The sequence below is a fragment of the Motacilla alba genome, chromosome 18, assembly GCF_015832195.1.
Source record: "Motacilla alba alba isolate MOTALB_02 chromosome 18, Motacilla_alba_V1.0_pri, whole genome shotgun sequence".
In the NCBI taxonomy this organism is placed as follows: Eukaryota; Metazoa; Chordata; class Aves; order Passeriformes; family Motacillidae; genus Motacilla; species Motacilla alba.
The window spans coordinates 7,719,647-7,740,456 of NC_052033.1; the positions used below are offsets into that span (position 1 = coordinate 7,719,647).

At 47.3% G+C, this 20,810-nt stretch overlaps 2 protein-coding genes across 5 annotated transcripts; one reads left to right on the forward strand and one right to left on the reverse strand.

Moving 5' to 3' along the window:
- The first annotated feature begins 1,393 nt into the window (after positions 1-1,393).
- LOC119709341 (meteorin-like protein) lies at positions 1,394-8,162 on the forward strand. Of its 4 annotated transcripts, none has more exons than XM_038156987.1 (4): positions 1,394-1,584; positions 2,566-2,975; positions 3,289-3,348; positions 5,785-8,162. In XM_038156987.1, exons 1-4 carry the CDS (start codon positions 1,478-1,480, stop codon positions 6,099-6,101), a joined length of 894 nt encoding a protein of 297 aa, XP_038012915.1. In that variant the 5' UTR covers positions 1,394-1,477; the 3' UTR covers positions 6,102-8,162. The 4 variants fall into 4 exon arrangements, with proteins under 4 accessions (XP_038012915.1, XP_038012916.1, XP_038012914.1 ...); XM_038156988.1 differs by having other exon boundaries at positions 1,448-2,975; positions 5,785-5,948; positions 6,054-8,162; XM_038156986.1 differs by having other exon boundaries at positions 1,448-2,782; positions 2,867-2,975.
- Positions 8,163-8,315: 153 nt separating this feature from the next.
- Positions 8,316-17,953, reverse strand: TRIM25 (tripartite motif containing 25). Its single transcript, XM_038156981.1, is given in 10 exon segments — positions 8,316-11,862; positions 12,542-12,643; positions 12,969-12,995; positions 13,641-13,709; positions 14,100-14,177; positions 14,804-14,960; positions 15,420-15,653; positions 16,089-16,184; positions 17,217-17,516; positions 17,518-17,953. Coding segments are annotated over 10 exon segments (1,917 nt in total). The 5' UTR covers positions 17,839-17,953; the 3' UTR covers positions 8,316-11,329.
- Positions 17,954-20,810: the final 2,857 nt, after the last annotated feature.

The following is a 20,810-nucleotide window of genomic DNA, read 5'->3' on the forward strand; positions in this document are numbered from 1 at the left end:
CGAGGAGAAACGCTGCTGCTGGGAGACCTTCAGGGATCAAGTGGCTCAATGCTTTCCCCTGATGGCAGCAGATGGGTTCGTTGGGGCCTTTGGAAGTGAATAAATCCTCCTATGGGGCCACTTTATCATAGTGTCAGTTCCCTCCCCAAGTCCTCTCCTCTGTTCCCTGGTCTCATTTGCACAAAAGAGAGAAGGGCTCTGGCCTCTCAGTTCCTGTATTATGCCACAATCAAACCTTTTAAAGACTATTTGTGTGTCGCTTTCCATTCAGGATGGGGTCAGAGCTTAGATATTTAGCAGTTTTTTTCTTAGATGGCTAAGACAATAGTTTCACAGAGCTTTCAGGATCACTGGCACTAATGCTGATAACCATCAAAGTTTAATGCATCTTTAAATGTTTTTAGAATTGCTGGAGTGAGCCATGCAGAGCATCCACTTGAGCCAAGCTTTAGCCAAAAGTTGTGCAAGGAGTTACAGCGCAGGTATGTGTGGGGAAGAACACAGGACATTAGCAAAGTGCAAGTCAAGGCTGAGATTGTGTTTCTTTTTTTGATAATAACAGTAAAAATACAAAGTTTTTGTGAATGAACGGTAAAGTCGGTCGAAATAGGATTCAAGGAGTCTGGTATCAGACACTTGAGGACTAAAGCTCTGATTTCAGGGTATCTCCTTTAACAAATTTATTTTCCTCTTCGGGAAAATCCCTCCATGCAGAAGGGCAGCAGGCAGATTCTGCCTGTGCATCTGTGGGCAATGTGAGAACACGCTGGTAACCGCAAGGTAACAGATGGCCAGAGGGTCCCGGTGTCCGCCGGCGCTGCGGCGCTGAGAGCGGAACAATGCCCTGCGGATCCTGGGATGTGCCACCCAGCCATGCCGAGGGCCATTGTCCCCGCTCGGCCGCGAAATCCCGATTCCACGCTTAAGAGCTGCAGAAAAGAGCCTCGCTCTCCCAGACCTGCAAAAGAGCATCTCCCCATGTCGTTCATTGAAAATATGGAAAGGGCAATGCATATAGAAATCTAATTATTGGCAGGCACAGCCCGACTTTTAGCATGATAATCGTGGGCCCCGGAGCTTTCTTGTGCACGGACCCCTGAAAGATAATAATGAAAGCAGAAGTTAAAACTATTGAATTTCCATCATTCATTCAAAATTCGCTTTGATTATGTTGACACGATTTTTGTTTGTTCCTACACCGCGATGAGAAGCTATTATTAATCACTTCTAAATATTTCAGAGTCAAAAGGGGGCGATGGGACAGCGGTGCGAAGAGGGAAGGGTGACGGCGGGGTGTCCCTGCTGTCCCCAGTGCTGGGGGGCTCTCCCCGCGGCGCTGGCGGGGCGGGGGAAGGGAGAAGGGGGAAGGGGGAAGGGGTCGGTGCCAGGCGCGGCCGCCGCCCCCGGACCCCCAGCCCACCCCTTTCCCTCCCGCCGCCCTTAAAGCCCGGCCCGCGCCCGGCCGAGCCGCCGGCCCATGGCCACGGTGCGGGGCTCGCCCGGGCTGCTGGCCCTGCTGCTGCCGCTGCTGCTGGCTGGGGGCTCCCGCCCGGGCAGCGCCGACCGCTGCAGCTGGAGGGGCAGGTGGGTGCGCACGGCCGGGCCCGGGGGCTGCGGGAACCGGGAACCGGAACCGGGGATCGCGGGGAGGGGGCGGCCGCGTCCCGCGGCGCAAAGTGCTGTGCCCCGTGCTGCTGGGTTTACTTCAGTCACCGGCAAGGAAATGGGCCACGAATGTTCTCAGTATTCTTAAATATTACATCCTTTCCCACTGTCTTTTGTTGCCTTTTTACTTTTCTTTTAACTAATTATGCTGGCACGGATTTGACTTTCATAAGTGACCTCAGCAAAAGCAACTGTTCTGAAAGCAGTGGAGTTGCAGAGGCTTGAGCGAGAGCTCGGGAGCAGGGCCAGCACCACCCTTTTAATCAAAAACATTTTCTTGATGAGTTTATATTGGAAGTATTAAAAATAATTTTAGAAAGTAGATCTTTAAACCAAATTTTTCAGGCATAACATTGCTCCTGCTGTGAGTCAGTGGCTCTCACCCCCGTCCGCACCCTCGCAGGTGGGATTTTCTGGACAGCTAAGCAGTGGTCAGTCGTACCACAAGGAAAAGTTTTGAGCTGTTTAGCAGTGAGAAGTCGCCCTCTGACATTTCTCTGGGTGCTGCAGACATTCAAGCATGCATTTGGTGAAAGGGCTCCTTCCCGTGCACCCAAGCATTCCCTGTCCTCTGTGGCTCCTGCGTGGTGCTGCAGTTCAGATTCGAGGGGTGGGAGGGAAGGAACCCAGTCCAGCCGGAGGAAGCCAATTTAAGGGTCATTAGGAGAGTTAGGAATAAGATCTGTATGTCCCGATGGTGCGTGGTGCAGTGGCTCTTCTCCTTCTCTTCTCCTTCTCTTCTCTTCTCTTCTCTTCTCTTCTCTTCTCTTCTCTTCTCTTCTCTTCTCTTCTCTTCTCTTCTCTTCTCTTCTCTTCTCTTCTCTATCCTTCTCTTCTCCATCCTTCTCTTCCTCTTCTCTTCTCCCCCATTACTGACAGGCGCATGCTGTTTCCTGGCAGTGGTTTGAGCTGGGAGCCCCTCTCCCGTGCCGTGGAGCAGGTCCACCTGCGCTGCACCGAGGGCTCCCTGGAGTGGCTGTACCCAGCACGAGCCCTGCGCGTGGTCCTGGAGCCCAACGTGGCCAGTGCCCGGCACACCACGGTCTGCATCAAACCCGCCAGCGACTTCCAGGGCGCCAGCATCTACGTGGAACGTGCTGGGCAGCTGCACCTGGTGGTAAGCGAGGCAGAGGGGGCTCGGCCCCGCCACGTGTCCTGCTTCAGTGCCTACACCCCACAACGAGTGGCCCTGTTCCTGCAGGCCAGCCCACAGAGGGACATCAGCCGCCGCACCGCCAGCTTCCAGTACGAGCTGCTGAGCAACCTGAGCACGGCCGGCCCCGACTTCAAAAAGATGGCCCTGGTTGAAGGTAAGAACAGGGGCTCCACTTCTGGGGCAGATCTAAGGTGGCAGCTGATGCCCATTGAGCTGGTGCATCCCTGGTGACAGAGGCTGTTTTGGCATTGTGAAGGAGGCCCTTCTGCCCGGCAGTGCCCTCACTAAGAACATTATCTGTGCTTATTTCTTTGCTGTGGTGTATTTGCATTACAAGAATTTTGCTTTGCATCTGATCACAATGCTCTTCAGGCTGGTAGTTCTGCCCCATTTCCCCCCTGAATTCACCAGTCCTTTTGCAATGGGATGTACTAGAGTGTTATAAGTAACTGCTCTGTTTCTTCTAGCTATGTGCCGTCCTTGTGACAACATGGAACTCCTTATGGCCATTTGCAGCAGTGATTTTGGTAAGCTGACTAAAGGGGAGTCATTCTGCCTTTGATTTATATTGATTATTTGGATTTATTTGCTGTTTTTCTTAAAATAATAGCATGACTGTGCTCTCTGATCTGGGAAAGAAACTGTGGAAAAGAATCTGAATGGGGGGTTGCAAAGTGAAACCCAGAAGGGAGAAGCTTTCTTGCCAAGGTCCTAATTTCCTGCAGGCAGAAAGGTTATGAACTAAAACTGAACTGTGGGTAATGCTCACAGGTGTGCTGCGGGCTCGCAGGTGTAGCTGAGTCACATGTGTGTAGATGTACACTCAGATTGAACATTCTTGTTCAACCTCATTTTTATTCCCTTTGTCTGTATTTTTTTTAATCCCAGTTATGAATCTGCCTTCTCTCTCCCCTCAGTTTACACACTCCCCAGTTTTTTACTTTAGAGGCAGTGAGTTGTTTGCAACTTAGCTAAAGATTTCATGTGATTTAAACTTTCCTCCAGTGACATCCTGGTTAGGTTTCATCCCTTATGAGGGAACAGCACAGTTATTAGTCCATAAGAAAAGAAATAATAAGATATAGTCATCTGATAATACATTTAAAAAATTTTCCATTTTTCTTACTAATGCAATAGATTTTTTCTTTCAATTGTAAATTGTTCATTTTATTGCCACATTTTTCCACATGCACATTTGTACCTCTTTGATTAGCTCAAATAGCTAAAGCTGTAGAGTTGCTTCTCCACGTAGCCACAATTCCATTGCTGTAAATGTACCTACATAAAGAAATAAAACTACAAACTCCATATTCAACATTTTAAAACCTCACCAAATCAATGCTTTCCCACCAGGGCTCACCATACTTTAAAGCTGATAAAATCAGACACCAGCATCATGGTGCAAATACAAAAGCAGTGCAGAGCATGCACTCTTCCTTAAGAGTGCTCCACAGCTGGTAATTTTTATTCTTCTCCTAAACTAACTGGTGCCATGCAGCCCATTCTCTGTCCTGGAGGAAGGTGCGGTTCCCAAGCTGGCGCTGTCCCCAGCAGAGACTGACAGATGTGGGGGCCCAGGCACACAAAGGGGGCACTCACACTCGCAGCAGCAACAGCCCAGAAGGAATAGCCCTTTGAACTGACTCTATTTATGGCCTGACTTCCTTGCCCTGCCCTCAACAAATCGCTCTCATCAGCTGTTTTGATTAGAGAAAATAGCTGCTAATGAAAGTGTAAATGACACTGGCAGTGAATGGAGGCTTTATGGTTATCCTGAGCATGGGGGTCTGCAGCCACTGCCCCCCAGCAGTGGAGCAACCTGGAGGACCAGGAACAAGTGCATTATAGCTTGTCAATAGACTCGACTGCATCTGATTAAAAATGGTCACACAAACAGGGAGACAGAGAGCAGAGACATCTGTTACACAAAATTATGGATTCCCTTGGAAATCTAAATAAATTAGGAAGTTCTTGAAAACTTCTTAGATAAGGTTTTTCTGCATCTTGGGTCGTTGAGTTTTTGGTACAAGAATGAAAGAGTTTAGTGGCAGGAGGGTGGTTTTGTAACCTCTCACTTGCTGAAGAGCTCTTTCTCAAATAGTGAACGTTTCTGAGCCTTCTATGGATGTGGGGTTGAAATTAATTTATTTAGTAGAAGAATAATTGCTGTGGAAAATGGGGGGAGTGACAATGATAAAGATGGCTTCAGGACAGCAAACACCTGTCAGATGGGAAGCTTCATTCTCCATTTGATGGATGCAAAGAGTGCTTTCAAACAGAGGCAATGGCTTCTTATGCTTTCCTTCCAGCTTGGATCCTTCTGAGAGAAGAAGGTACATGTATGCAAAGTGATTTTTAAATAAGGCTTCAAATAAAGTCACTTTAAGAGTTTTAGTGTTGTTCATTATCTCCCAAAGTGTCTTTTGGTGGATGGATGACATTGTCTTTTGAGAAGGAAAAAAAAAAACCACTAAATGTTTAAATGAAAAACATTTAACAAGCTTTTTTTTTTTTTTTTTTTTCTGGCCAAATAGTATTCTGATTCTTCTTGGATCAGCCTCTGTTAGTGCTGTGAAAGGAAAAGCTCCAGAGTCCCTTGGAGTCAGGCAGGAGGCATCTGTGGTAGTCATTGTCTTGGAACACAGACTGAAAAAAAATTAATCCCTTAGCTGACCTTTGTCATTTGCTTTTTTATCCTCCACTACTTTGCATTATCAAGCTTTTTCCCCTGGTGAAGCTGGTTTGAGTATTCACAAAGCACAATTCCAAGGAGGTAGCAGAGCTTGCGTGGGCATCCCCTGTGCAAAGGGTGCAATGTAAGCTCAGAAATGTGTCCATGTGCAGGTGGTAGGTATAAAAACTGCACAGCAAAGCTGCTCTCAGTTATTTCATTCCATGAGCTTGTAGTACCTGCACTGTTCCCCTTCTGCTCCATAACCACCTCCTTTCTCCTTCACATCCAGTGGTGAAAGGATCCATCCAAGGTGTCTCCCACGACTCGGAGAACCACATGTCCCAGGTTGATGTCAGAGTACAGAAGGTCTACAGGCAGAAAAACCGGATTTTCCAGCAGGAGGAAGGGAGTGGGGAGTGGCGAGGCCCCATCCAAACCCTTCTTCAGTGCAAGGTGAAGAAGGGCGGGGGGGATTTCCTCTTCACTGGGAATGAACACTTTGGGGAAGCCTGGCTGGGCTGTGCCCCTCGGTTTAAGGATTTCATGTTGGTTTACCAGGCTGCCAGAGAAAGGGGAGCCAACCCCTGTGAGTTTGAGCTCAACTGACATGAGAGACACTGTTGCTGAGAGTTGAAAAATTTCAGCCCGATCTTTGGATACTGAATCTGGAGCAGAGTTAAAACCAAGGACTAAAGTTAACAATTCCACCCAAACTCGGACCTGGAGAATTTCCTGAAGATAATGGCTCTGTGAGCCCTGTGAACTGACTTTTAACTCACATTAATTTCTCTTTCATCATATTTTCTTTGCCTCACAAAATAACTCTGGATTTTGGAAAGACAGTCTTTTGGGGAAGGTTAGAAAGCAGCCTATGCTCAGTACTAGAAAAGTCTCTCTAACATCTCTTGCTCTGTGTAAATGTTATGTGTTTTTTCTCTAGATATTTTTCTCCCCTCCCCAGTCTCTGCTTGATTTCTCTTCCTTTAAAAGCAAATGTGAAAATTCTCTCTAACCTGTGAGGAAAAAACTACCTCTAAAGCAAAAAAAGCCCTTTCTTCACCAAGAATTACTTGATTTTTAAAATGGAATGTAGATGCTGTAAAAAGTACATGCTCTTTTCTGACATTGGAAAAACATTAAGGAGTTTAAGACAAGCACAAACAAAATGCAACTAAGTCACCTCCTTAAAGTTCTGTTGAACTAATTTAGGATCAAGAATTGCTCACTATGGTATTTTCACCTAAATTATCTGCCTCTTTTTAATTAGCTTTTATTATTTGATTGGTGGCTCCTCCCACCCTCCCTTAGTGCTTTAGCAAGACTCACACAATTGCCTGTGTTTTATGTAAATGAAATTGCTACACAGTAAAATGATATACAAATGTGGCTACCACACAGAACCCAATAAATGGTGTGAATAAACCCATTATTTCCCATGTAATGGCATCTGATTGCAGCCTGGGCAACACGGGGCTGACAGATGTGAGCCCGTGACAGGGCCTGGAGAAAACTGAATGAGAACTCTGACAGGCCACAATTAATTGACTTTTGGAATGACTCCTCTTTTCCACAGTTCTACTTGGCTGAGCAAGATTCACAAATTGCTGTCTTGAACTTTTTTATGGGACAAAATAGCTGCCAATGAAAGTTTAAATGACATGAGCTTTGAATAGAAGTCATACAATGGCCACACTGTGCCACGTTTTTAACTGACATTGATATTTGAGAAGTAGCAGCCACTTAATTGGGAGGGAATCAGAGGACTGGGTACAGAAATAGAGTCTGTTAAATACTAACCAACACAATTTTACTAAAATACAGAATGTATTGATAAACATTTTTACATATATTCACAGAGAGTATGATTTGAAGTCTAAGTCAGTTGTTCTTTTTGCTGTGAAAAAGTATTCACAGAGCTAAATCAAGAGGAAATGCCATAAGCAAGGAAGAAAACAGACCTTGTATGAATATGATCATGCAGACTTCCCTGGGGCCTCAGTACCTGCTCAGGCCTCTGGCTGTAGTCACAGTCAAGCTTACACAGGCTTAAAATACCTCTTTGTCTGTCTTTGGAAACTGAGGCAAAGCTCTGGCAGGCCTAATTGACCTCCTAATCCCAGAAACAGCATGGGACAAGTAGTGAAGATGAGGATTTTCCCCCCCCTTGGTTTTTGCAGTACCTGTCACACTGCTCAAGCAGCACTGTGCGAGTCTGCAAACTCTTCTGAGATTTCCTTCCCCAAAACCTTCCTCAGCCCAACTCACCTGAAGAACTTTAGATGGAAATGTTTAACTTGTTCCATGGATGCTTTGTTTGGGCTGATTTTTAAATCTGTTGAGGCACCAGAGCAGCTCCTCGCTGAATTGTTTTCCACTGGCCACATAAGGAGGCAGCAGCTTGCAATTTTACTGGGTGGTATCAGTAATCATCACCTATTGCTGCTTCCAGGTGTAACTTAGGCTGGCAGATGCTGGCAGATCACCTAAGGCTTTTTAGAGCAATCCCACACTGTGTCTCTAATTGTCCATCTTCCTCCAGCTGATAACCATGGTTGTGCTTACCCTAAAAGGTCTCCAGTTTTGTTTCCTGGGAAGGATGATCTCATCCCCAGTGAGGAGTCAGCATTACTGATAATGGGTGTGTGGCTCAGGGGAAGGAGGCAGTTACGACCAGTCCAGAGAACACCACAGCTCTGCCTGCCCCTTCCCCAGCTCCCCCTTGCCCAGTAAGTGATGCACTAGAAGAGCTGGCCTTTGTTGTGTCTTCACTTCTGCCTCCCTCCCTGCTTTGACCCTGAGCAGAGAACAAAACATTCAGAGTTAAGTTTTACTGTAAGTTTTTATTGAATTCAAGCCATCACCAGTCACCAGCCAGCCCCTGGAGTGGTCACAGGCACAGGACCAGGTGGCACAAAATCCATGGTGGTGGCCCTGCCTGTGTGGGGCTGGCACAGCCACAAACAATAACACACTGTATACAAACTGAAGTACAGGGCTCATATATCAATATAATCAACAGGTTTCTAACTGCATAAGCATATCTTTTTCTAAATACACTGCTTTACTGATGTCTTTAATTGAAGAAAAGAATAAACATTCATTTCTTTTCATTCAGCAAGTGTTTTTTTATTTACTCTCATTTGTATATTAAAATGCAAATCAATGCACATTCTCATGGTGTTAACACCAGAATTAGCTCTTTTTCTAGACTAAGTTGCTTTCTTCGTAATACTAAAAAGAGAATTACAATTAAAATATATGCTTCTATATATGTCTTGTTTAAAACCAGTGCAGCTCTTACAGGTACTGCCCGAGTAAAACCAATTCAGTTATGTTGAAAAGGCTTTAAAATGATCATTTATCATGCAGTAACTAGTATTTCTCCTAAACACACTAATATTTATTATTAATTATAAAAGTTATATCACTCTAATGTTCCAAAATATGCAAGATACCTGAAGCTAACCAAAAGAGATTTGTCCTAGTAATGCCAAGGTCCCCATTTCCATCCCCATATGGATCAATTACTCAAGAGCTGGACTCAGTGATCCTTGTGAGTCCCTTCCAACTCAGAGTATTCTGTGATTCTGTGAATTCCAAATTAACAGAACTTCACTCTATGACTTCTAATCATTCATAGCACAAAAGAAAGCAAAACAGGATCAGGGGCCCAGTAGGCGGCTTGTTTCTCTGCCTGGTAATGCAGGACACTTCATGTGTTCCACATACTTGGTCCTATACCAGTGTCCCACGTCAAGATCCCACTTTGTCCAACGAGGCAGAATAGAAGCTGCTCTTTACTTTGTTTGGGTGTCCCTCCAGACTATGGCCACAGAAGGCCATAGACTCAGAGGCCAGTACTGACACCTCTTTAAAGAAGCAAGAACAGAGGATGGGGACTTTCTCCACTGCACAGACTGCTGGAGCACATTTTTGTCCACAACCAAGGGGACAGAGTTCTCCTCCCTGCTGAGTGCATCTGCAGCCCTGTGGCACAGCTAAGCAGCAAAAGGATTTCTCAGAGGGAACTGCTCTTATCTTTCACTGCTGAAAAACTGGAAGGGCAGAGAACCCAGTTTGTCACCCATTGCTGGTTCCCAGCAGGACACAGCCTCCCTGTGCACCTTTTGCAGCATTCTGCTCAGGCTGGGAGTTTTAGTGCTGAATGTGCTTTGGGAAGTGGAGACCCTTCAGAGAGTAAAACTGCTCCAAAGACAGCCATGGCACTTTTAGATCCACCATCTATTCCGTATCTTATTCTGACCAAAAAATTGGAAGAAATGAGACTTGTGCTATCCTTGACAAAGTACTAAGAGTTTACAAACCAAGTAAAAATAGACACCAAGCCTGAATTCCTGAAAGCCTCTCTCCAAAGCACTTTGGCTAATGTGGAGTGTAGTCACACTACACATTAGTGGTAGAGGTTAGAAGGCTTAAAAGAACCAAAAGAGGTTCTTTTAAGCCTTCTAACAATTCCCTGACAAACTGCGAGCAGTGGCTTTGTGTTCTATTTCACCAAGTCCTGTAAGGGCAGTTTTATAAATCCAAGTCCAGGAAGGCTCTCGTGTGAGCTTCCCATGGGCTACAAGAAATAAAAGCTGGCACAAAAGTCCAGAGGCACCAACAAGGTACAGGCATTATAACTATGAGATCCAAATACCTTGATTGCCTAGAGATTGTTTTAAAGTTGTAAGGAAGAAGTACAGATTTCTCTGTACCTGGTGAGAACTTCTGAAGACATACCACAACCCAAAGAACACCAGGAGAATTAAAAATCCATCCCAGGAAGAATGGATGTATATTCTCCTTGGTGCTAATTTTCTGTATGTCAAAAGACTCACCCTGTCTATCCACAGGCTTCATGAAGAGAGGAACCAGCATTTTCCAAGTACTTGCACTCTGTCTTGAGACTCCTCAAATTGAAGTCCCAACAACGTGCAAGAAAGCCAGTTTCTACCACCCGAACAACAAAAGGTACACCAGCAGAGAATATCCCACCTCATAAAGAGGAAAACCATTAGAACAGAAGAACCTGAGAGCAGGAATGCACCCCCTGAACTCCCCAGCACACACAAAAAAACCCAGCACTGAAGAGCCTTCAGTGTGAAGATGTGAAGAATGTTCTGGGTCAGAAGATGACACAGAATGCTTCATCCCACAATCTTCATCACAGGATGCACACCACTGCTCTAAAGGATGTCTTCCTGACAACTCTCTGCTGTTTCCCAGAGTCTGGGCTGATGTCATTTGTTTCCTGGTGATTCTAATACCACTTATTTCCCATCAATTCTAGAAGTCTCTGCAGTTCCCTTCTGATGAGATTTGTCATAGCGGCTTCTATAACTTACAGCCATAAGAACCTGAACTTCAACAGCTCTTTCTGTAGCATCTGGTGGAGCCCTACACTGAGAACACCTGTATAGACAATAGTGTGCACAGGCCAAAAGGCAACAGTGAGACCCCCCCTCAAAGCCTGAATTTGTCAAGGAATTCTTGCTGTTTCTTTCTCAAAGGGGTTATTGTTACCCATGAACACATTAATTCTGTTGCTCCTTTACAGGAAACCACAGAAGCCACAGGCGCCACTGAAGACACTTAACAAGGATTTGCACCATAACTTTGATTTCAGGGCAATCAAGACCTTTGCAAACCATTGTAGTTTGTACCATCACCAACATTTTGCTAAATCACTATCTAAAGGCTTTAGCAATTCAGTCCAAAGAACTGGCAGATTTCCTAAACTGCTTAAAAGAGATGATAATTTCTGCATCAAACAATCAATCTTTGAGACAGATAATCCATGATGTAAATGAACTAAACTGAGATACAAGATCTTACTCTTTCATGTGGCAGAGAGAGAGAACAGCATCACTGGAAAACAGCCAGAAGGCTGGGTACAAGGCTTCAGTGAACTGGGCTTTGAATTTATAGATAAGGTTATTCTTCTCCCCCACTGCCATGAAAATCACAAAGCCCCCCTCACAGTGGAGCAGCACCCCAATCTTGGTAGCCTTTGTGTTGGGCAGGCACTTTTCCAAGTCGTTGTGCCAGGATGATATTTTGGAGTTGAGCCACTCAATGCACCAGGACTTGCTGTTCCTGCCCAGGCGGCTCTCGGGGCCCTGGCGCTCCATGCTGCCGTAGCAGACGCCGACGCCGCAGAAGCTGCTCTGCTGCAGCTCCACCTCCCAGTAGTGGATGCCTCTCTTGAAGCACTGGAAGCCCAGCACCTGGCGGTAATCAGTGAAGCGCTGAGGGTGGTACCTGTGACCTGGGAAGGTGTCTGAGATGGACATCCTAGTGTAGTTCTCAGCCAGAACCACAGTGTTGTGAGCTGTGTTGTAATCCAGGGTGATGTTGGCAGCATCTGCAATGACACGAGTCACTCGAAGGTACTGAAGAACAAAGCACTTTTGTTTATCCTGTCCTGCCTCAGCACTTGTTGCCATGTTTATCTGCCAGCTCTGCTCTCCTCCTCAGTGCAGCCAGCTCTTAGGGCCACAGTACAAGCTGCTGTGTTCAACTGCAGCTCTATGTCACACAACAGGCAAATGGAGGGTGAGTTTTCTTCCTTCCTGCAGCCTCACAGGATCCCTTTATCACCCAAATACCCCAAAAGAAGGCAATGGCTGATCTGGCAGCAAAAGGTATGCCATGTTGTATAGCATCATAACAAGCCATCATGGGCTCACATAAAAGCCTGCATTTCATTTAAAAAGAATCCAGTGCATTACAGTGTGTTTCTAGGCTACCCTAATGCTGTCTTTTTTGGGAAACCAAAATCCTTACTAAAAAAACTTTATTTATCTTCATAAAGATTCACGGATGCTGAAGATTACTTTGATTCATCCAGCAAAAAAAAAAAAAAAACACTTAGAAACCTCCTGTCCCCCTATTTCTCCAGAAATTTCCTTCATTTGTAACAACCTATTAAGCTAACAAAACCCCCTCAGATGTATTTTTGTCAGGTGACTACAGAGGACACATAGCACCAGTACAACAAGAGCAAGGTTCATCTTTAAGGAGTGTAATGTTGGGTGTCTTACACTGCAAGAGCTCCTCTCTGGGTTTCTTCAGGAAACTGTCAATCAGCTCTTTAGCAGCAGCAGCTGTAGTGGTTGGTGTGGCGGTTGGTGTGGTGGTTGGTGCTGTGTCAACAGAAGAACAGAGAGTTTGGCCAACTGGGAAGAGACCTCCCATGTTTAACCCCATCAGACACATTCAGGCTGGAGCTGATCTGGTTTCGCTTCCTGCTCCATGCAGGGTTAACTTCAGTATTACCTCAGGCTGTTCACTGTCATGTCAAGTTTTGAAAATCCCACTCCCTGGACAACCTCTCTCAGTGTTTGATTGCTCCCACAGTGGCCAGTAAGAGCTGAACTTTTGTTCAATACACCAACACTGAAGACCATCTTATCATTTTAAGAGCAGTCAATGAAAATTAGAATATGCATGATGAAAGTTTGGACTCACCAACTTTAGCAGCCTTCTTTTTCTCTTCTGAAGGGAGGAAAAGAAAAAAGTAAACTGTGAGTTCTACTGGGAGACAAAAGCCACTGGTAAGACTGTGTCAGCTGTAATACCATCACCATGGCTCTTCTGAAACTGCAGCAGGAAAGAGCTGACAGTCCAGCAGGCTGAAGCCATGTACAAATACCCTCACACTGGAAAGCTGCACATCAAGCACAACCTTCCATTTGCTTCCCATTTCACAGGGCCATAAGCCTGGAAGGAGATTGATCTCCCCTCCAGGAGCAGTGTGTTCAGGCACGTGGAATGCTCCTGTTCCCATGAGGAACACTGACTATTCCTTTCCTCTTTACAACAGAGCTTTCAGTGCAGCAGCAGGAGCTGCAGCTCCATTCCAGTCCTGCTTCCCCAGCACACCCCCTGACTGCTCCACACCAGCATTTGGACCATGTGTCAAGAGCTCCCTGAAAGTAACAGAAGTTGTTTCTTAACACTTACATTTACTTCAAAAAGAAAACATAGAAGATCATCCTAACAGGCTACAGTGCCATTAATTCTGGTATCTGGACAAAACAGAACTGAAAAGCCCGGTATAACCTGCCACAAAGACCATCACCCAGCCCTAGACTGGAGGCAGCAAAATGTTTGAGTAAGGCTCCTTAAATCCCCACTTACTGGTGGTATCTGTCTCCCCCAGTGAAGTGGTTTGAGCCTGAGGAACGGTTTTCTCCTTGTGCGTCTGGTCTGTGAGGGAGGAAGAAAAAAAAAACAGAACATGAACAGATCCTAAGCAGAACTCAATACATACAAATCTGTCAAACAAACCAAAAGGTGTTTGGCACAAATTAAAAAAGCCTGGACCAACAAGAGGGTGGGGAAGCTCTGCTTTGCTTTACAGCCCACACTGACACCACTACAGGCTGATGCACCCGTGTACCTGTGCAATTCACCTGTCTGGCTCACAAGGCATGCATCCCCAAATACCCCAAAGCACCCTCCCTTCCCTGTGCCAAGGTGCTCATTGCAGGTCATCACTGCATCACCACCAAAGCAAACAGCTCTTGGGTAACTGCCTCAACTCTTATTTAACAGTAAAATCATAGTTAGGATAGGATGATGGTCTGTAGTACTTACGTGGTCCATGAGGCTTTTTTCCAACAGAGGCTTTGTTTAGATGAGCTGCTGGAGGGGCCTTAATTTTCACAGGTTTGGCTGCAATGGTGATAATTTACATTACAGTTTGTATGGCCAGGAACAGTCATGCATTAGTGAGGACATTTTTCCATCTTATTTTTCAGTTATGTGAACAGAACTGAAGTGATATTTGGCTGAGATGGGAACTGCACATCCATGCCCCAGTCCAAAAGATAATTTGGCTTAACCTAGCAAGTAGAGCTTTGTTCCACAACACTTACACAATCAGCACCTTTACAGCTGGGTAAGTGGAGTCCTGCCACTCTAAAGCCTTTCCAATCTCTCTCTCTCTCAAATCCACATCCTAACCACATCCCACCCTGCTACACAGTTACACCATAAATTACTCCAAGGAGGAAAGGCTGAGCTGTGCCAGAAGGGTGTAATATCATGATACTCATCAGCTTATCCAAGTACAGATAACAGTGAAGAAACACTGGCACATTTTGTCTCCCAATTTAGCCCAGACTTTAATGTTTTTGTGTGGAAATGGAGTACTGCAGAGATTGGAAGACACAATTTATATCAACCAGCTGTATTTGGTGCACTTTTTTAAAAAATTGTATTTGGATTGGAGAGGAAAGATCCCTCATTTCATCTCAAAGCAAAAGTAGAAAATGCCAGTTTCCCCAGTGATACACTACCTTCTTCTTTTTTCTCCCGACTCTGAATTACTGAATTTTTCACTATGTCTTTGAGGGTAATGGCAGACTGGTAAGTGGAATGCATCACATTTTGGTCCATTTCAACTACAGGAACAAAAGCCTCTTTTGTTGATGTTCGTTGCAGTGCTGCTGCTCTCTGAAACGACAAATGAGAGACCACCTTGTGTAGCACACAGAGAAAAATACAACCAACTTACTTTAAATGGGATGCAGTTTGTGCATTCATCTCAAATTCAAGGGAACAAAGGCCACAGTCAGACACAGCTCATGGCAAAATTCCAGCAGCAGCTCGGACACCTTAATTCCCACTGGTAACCAATACTGGTAACCAGGTCACAGCACAGAGCTGCCACACCTCACAGAGGTGACTCCTGCCCAGTGAACCCTCTGCTTGTGGCAGAGGCAGTGGCTGAACCGGGACAGTTACTAGACACCCCTTCAGCATTCTTTCACCGGTATATGTGTACTTTTCAGGACATCCTTTGATAGCAGGTTCTTGTACACCACTGCATTTCCATTTGACTGGAAGTCTCTGGAGAGCAGGACTCTGCATTCTAGAATGAAGAACTGGATTCACACTTAAATGACACATTACCTTCAAAAACAGAACATCATCACTTTCAGTCAGTGCCATCTCAATCTGATCTTTGAGAGACTGAATTTCATTCTTCTTATTTCCCAGAACACTGTAAATATAATCAAACTTATTCCAAACTCTCTTTTCTTCCTCTGTAATTGCTTTCATGATCTCATTTTCTCTTTCTTCAATTACAGCTTTAACTTCTGAAAACTCATTTCTGATCAATTCCTTCTTTCTTGAAGCTGTCTCCTGGGGCAGACAAGAGCAGATAGGCACTGATTTGAAAATAACAGTTTGTAAAAAAATACTCTAAGTGCTACTGCATGAAAGCCTCTGAGGAACATGTGGGCTTTTCTTCCTTGAAACAAGCAAAAGAGAAGAGCTGTCGATGTCTATGTGGTTTGGAAAGAAAACTCCTTCACTCACAAGGAATGGAGCCCATTCTCAGTGTCACCCTCACGTGAAGGTATAAAACCTTGCATAGTGCCAGGTTTATTCCCACCTCCCACAGAGCTGCCTGGCCCTGACAAAACTCCACTTTTCTGTTCCTTCCTACTAACACCTTCTCCTGCCAATGCAGCCTCAGCACTACAGCCCTTGTCACAAGGGTACAATCACCAACACCATGCAGTGGCCAGCGGGTGCCAGGCAACCTGAGAGCACTCTGAGCAGTTCCCCACTTACAGAAGATTGGTTCTGTTTTGTTTTCACCGTGCTCATTGCCCGGGCAGTTCTTTCACTCTGGTTATGCAGCTCCACAAGTTTTTTCTTCAGCAACGACTGCAACAGGAGAGACCAGAAAGTATTTCAGAGAGGCAGTTGTCATGTCTGCTCTCAGTTTTAAATACTCTTGTAAGCATTTAGTACTCTCAGCTTGAAACATACTTTCCCTTGAACCTTAGGAGATGTAAAAATACCATCTTGCACACGTGTGGCTCGTGGCACCCACACCCTCCCCACCTCTCCCAAGAGCAAGATGCCATAGCTGACACTCTCTTCAAAGGACCCTGTGCTTTCATCAGTACAGCAGTTCCCATGCTAAGAATAAATGTTACATTAACTCTCAGACTAGACTTCCAAAGTTGATGTTCACCTCACTCCTTTTGAGAACGTTCTTCCTCAGATGTGATTTACCTGTTCCTTTAGTTTAAGATTCTGCTAAGCTCAATCAGGGCTAAATTCTACAGCTAAGCTGTGTACACACCCACTGAACAGATGGGAGTTTGACCACCTAAACTTTTTCAGCATACTTTACTGATCCACATTGATTTTCAGCTGTGCTGGAAAATATAAAGGCCAGGTTTCCTTCCTTTCTATTCCGTGTCTTTCATCTGCATACTTGCGATCTCCCTAGGAAACCTTTATAATTTTTCTTAAGAACATCTGCAGCAGAATGTCGGCCCCTCAGGCAGTGACAAGCCCTAGCAGGGAGCAGAGAAGGCTCAGAGTTCTGGGTGACGCCACAGAATGTGGGAGGCCTCACTGGCGAGCTCAGCCCAGGACAACCCAGCCCTGTCAATCCAGCGCCCTGACAGCGCCTTCCCAGACCCCTGCTCTTGAGCAACATCTTGGAGAGATGAGGAAAACGCGAGGAATGGCTCCGGGGACGTGCCTGAGCACATGTTGGAGGGCAGATAACAGTTCAGCAATGCCAGACACGAGATTTACAGTCGACGTCTTGTTCCGGCCTCCTCCCCGCACTGCAGAGCGGCTCCCCCGGCACCGAGGGAGCCAAGGAGTGCTCCGGGGTGCCCTTGGGAAGGCACCAGCCACGGGGGCCACAGGCCACCCCGCCCAGCCCCGGCTGCTCACCTGGGCAGAGGCTTTTGCCTGCTCCAAGGGGCTGGTGGGGCACAGCTTGTGCCCGAGCAGGCAGAGGGAGCAGATGCAGACGCCGTGCTTGCTGCAGAAGAACTCGAAGAGCCTGTTGTGCTGGGGGCACTTGCGCAGCTGCAGGTCGCGCAGCGGCGGGCAGAGCTGGTGGTCGCGGAAGGCAGGGCTGTCGCGGTGCGGCCGCAGGTGCTCGGCGCAGAAGGACGCGGTGCAGGTCAGGCAGGTCTGCACGGCCGGCGCCTCCCGGCAGCTGTCGCAGGACACGGGGGGCTCCCCCGCCCAGCACCCCCCCCACCTCCCCATCCCCATCCTCATTCTCCTCCTCTTCCTCGCCCTTGGTCCCGGAGCGGCCCTGGAGCTGCTCCACCACCCGGCACAGCACCGTGTTCTTCTGCAGCTGCGGGCGGCCCGCGAAGGTAGCCCGGCACTGCGGGCAGCTGAAGCCTCCCGAGAGGCCGGCCCAGGTGAGCTCCAGGCAGGAGGCGCAGAAGTTGTGCCCGCAGGGCACCGTCACGGGGCTGCTGAAGAGGCAGAGGCAGATGGAGCAGGTGAGCTCTTCCTCCAGCCCCGCCAGGCCCGGCTCCGACTCCAACGCCGCCATCGCCCCGTCCGCAGCTGCCCCAAGAACCCGAAACAAACCCGGGCTCGGAGAAACGAAACTACGGCCCGGGCTTTCCGGAAAACTACGTGTCCCATCCCCGCCCCGACGGGAGGGGCGGCAGCCGGGGGACGAACCCTGCGGCGCCCGCCCATGTGGGGGGCCGGGCAGCCCCGGGATGCTGGGGCCTCTGCCCTGCGGAACGGGACCCCGGGGCGCGGACGCGACGCCCGCGGGGCTGCGGGCGGGACGGGCCGGGCGCTCCGAGCCGGGCTGGTGCCCGGAGGCCTCGGGGTCGGCTCTGATGCGCAGCGGGGCGTTTGGGGTACGGTGCCCACCCGCGCTGCCCGCCCCGCTCCCGGCCGGCCCCCGGCTCAAGGGAACTCGGCGCAGCCCAGCGCTGTCTGGCCGCTGCCGCGATCCGCCCGTGGCTCAGGGAGGGTGTGAACCCCAAATCCCCCCGAGCACCGCCCCAGCTGCTCCGAGCTGTGGGTAACCTGGATGATGGAGATCCTACGGACTCATAGGACTCACAGGTTTGGGTTGGAAAGGACCTTAAAAATCTGTTTGGCAACAGCTGATGTCAGTGCAGTGTTTTTAAAGCACACAGGTTACTGCTTTGTGATTGTGGAAACCATCTCAACAGAAGATGCTTCCTCAAATTTCTTTTTCTAACTGTTCAATAATCACTGTTTCTAACAGGAACATGGATGCTGAATAGCAACGTGGCAAGTACTCTTGTCTTAACTAACTTGACCACAAATTGTTCCAGAGGTCTCTTCCTCCTCCCTTTTCTACCCTGTCTGCTAGTGTCCCAGGGACTTCCTTGGCACCCCTATATTTCTCCACCCATGCTGGCAGCAGAGATAAAAGGAGCATCCTGGCACAAAGTCCCCCTAGTAATTAAGCAGTGACCCTGCTGCAGAACCTGATGGTCTGCAGCAGGAGCCATGTGCTCTCAACTCTTGTCCAGTGGGCAAAGAACACTTTGTGTGGAGAACTGCTGAGGTTCCCTTTAATGTCATTTTAAAGTATTAGCAGGCAATCTCATTGGTGTTAGTCCTTGGGGAGTTCCAAGAATGTTCAGGAGTTACACAGAATCACAGAATGAACTAGGCTGAAAAAGACCTTTAAGATTATCCAGTCCAACCTATGACCTAAACTAACATCTCCTCCTCAACTAAACCAAGGCACTGACTGCCACATCCAGTCTGGTTTTTAAACTATAGGGATGGTGATTCCACCACCTCCCTGGGCAGACGATTCCAGTTCCCAACCACTCAGTGAAGAATTTCTTTCTAACATTAACCAAAACTTGCCTTGACACAGCTTAGGATCACGTCTTCTCATTCTGTCAGTTGCTGCCTGGGAGACCAACCTCCACCTGGCCACAGCCACCTTTCAGGGAGTTGTAGAGAGTGACAAGGTCTCAGGGAAGAAAAAGAAGAAAAGTCTTCTTTTTTCCAGGCTGAACACCCCTGCTCCCTCAGTCATTCCCCACAGGGCTTGTGTTCCCAGCCCCTCACCAGCCTCGTTGCCCCCTCTGGACATGTTCGAGTGTCTCACTGTCCTTCCCAAACTGAGGGGCCAGAACTGGACACAGCACTCGAGGTGTGCTCTCACCAGTGCAAAGTACAGTGGAAGAACGACTTCCCTGGTCCTGCTGGCCACTGCTCCTGATACAGGCCAGGGGCTGTTGGCCTTTCTGGCCATGGAGCACACTGCTGGCTCATGTTCATGCTCATTGTATAAAGCACTCAAAAGAAGCAATGTTGGGTGGTCTGTTCAAAGTGAAATCTGCTCCTAGCCAGTTCTCTTGGAACTATTAAATTAAATCTGGAGAATCATTGTAAAGCTATGTTGCACAGATAACATGAACTTGTACCTACATCAGCTATCCCTCCAGCCTTTTAACACTCCTTCAGGATAAGCTGCAGAGGGGTTGTGTGTCACAGGGCTCTGAGTCACTGCTCAGTAACAGATACAGGTGCAGAAAGGACAATGGAGGCATCTGGGGCTGCAGGGCTGTGACAGGAGTAAAAGTTCAGAGATCAGCTCTGTCATGTGCTGGAGGGTGGAGGAATTTCTAGGAGATGGGCAGAGTGCCACAGATTTACAACGGGGTTGGGATGTGCTGACCAGGACTTTGTAACTGCTGTCAGAGGAAATGCAAACACCTGACAGGGGGTGGCTGACAGTGACTGCAAAGGAATGTTCTTAGACAGCTGTGCTGTGCATGAGATGGGACAAAAGAGCAGCTCTTAATGTTTGCATTTTTTATTTTTCCATAGGTGAACGAACACCCTGGGCTTACCTGGACTAAGGCTCTGTCATCTTTCAATGACTTGGCACCTTCACTGTATTTTCTGTGGCACTCATGTGGTATCAACTGATACAGACAAAGGTATGCAAATAAAAAGGGTAAATATAAACCCTCACAATTGTAGCTTCTGCTTCTGGAGCATAGCACAGGATGTTTAGAGTTCAGATGAGCAATTTAAGTTCCGCATTGTCAAAGAGGGCTTGGAATCCTGGTTTGGAGGAAGCCCAACCACTCCTGTTGTCTATGAGACAATAAAGTTTTAACATAAAAAAATTACTACTACCATTTAAATGGCTACTTTTTACTCACTTTTGCTTGCAAATACTTGAGAACTTCCTGTGATTCTGAACTAAATCTAACCCTTTGCCCAGACACTGCACATTCAAAGTGCCCCACAGAGCCCAAGCAGGGCTTTAGAAGCACAGTGGGATAAATTGTACCTCGCATTCCTGCCCCCAGCAAAGGGGCTGGTGAGAGGTGGGAGAGCCCCAGGGACAGAAAGGCAGCAGTGAGAGTTTGTTCAGCGTTTCACCACCTCCTTGTGGGATTCATGTGCACATTGTCCCATCCCAGATTCCTCAGAGCAGGACATGGATGGGACATGGAAGGCTCTTGGCAGTTCCCTCGGGCTGCCTGCCCTTGGTCTGATTTG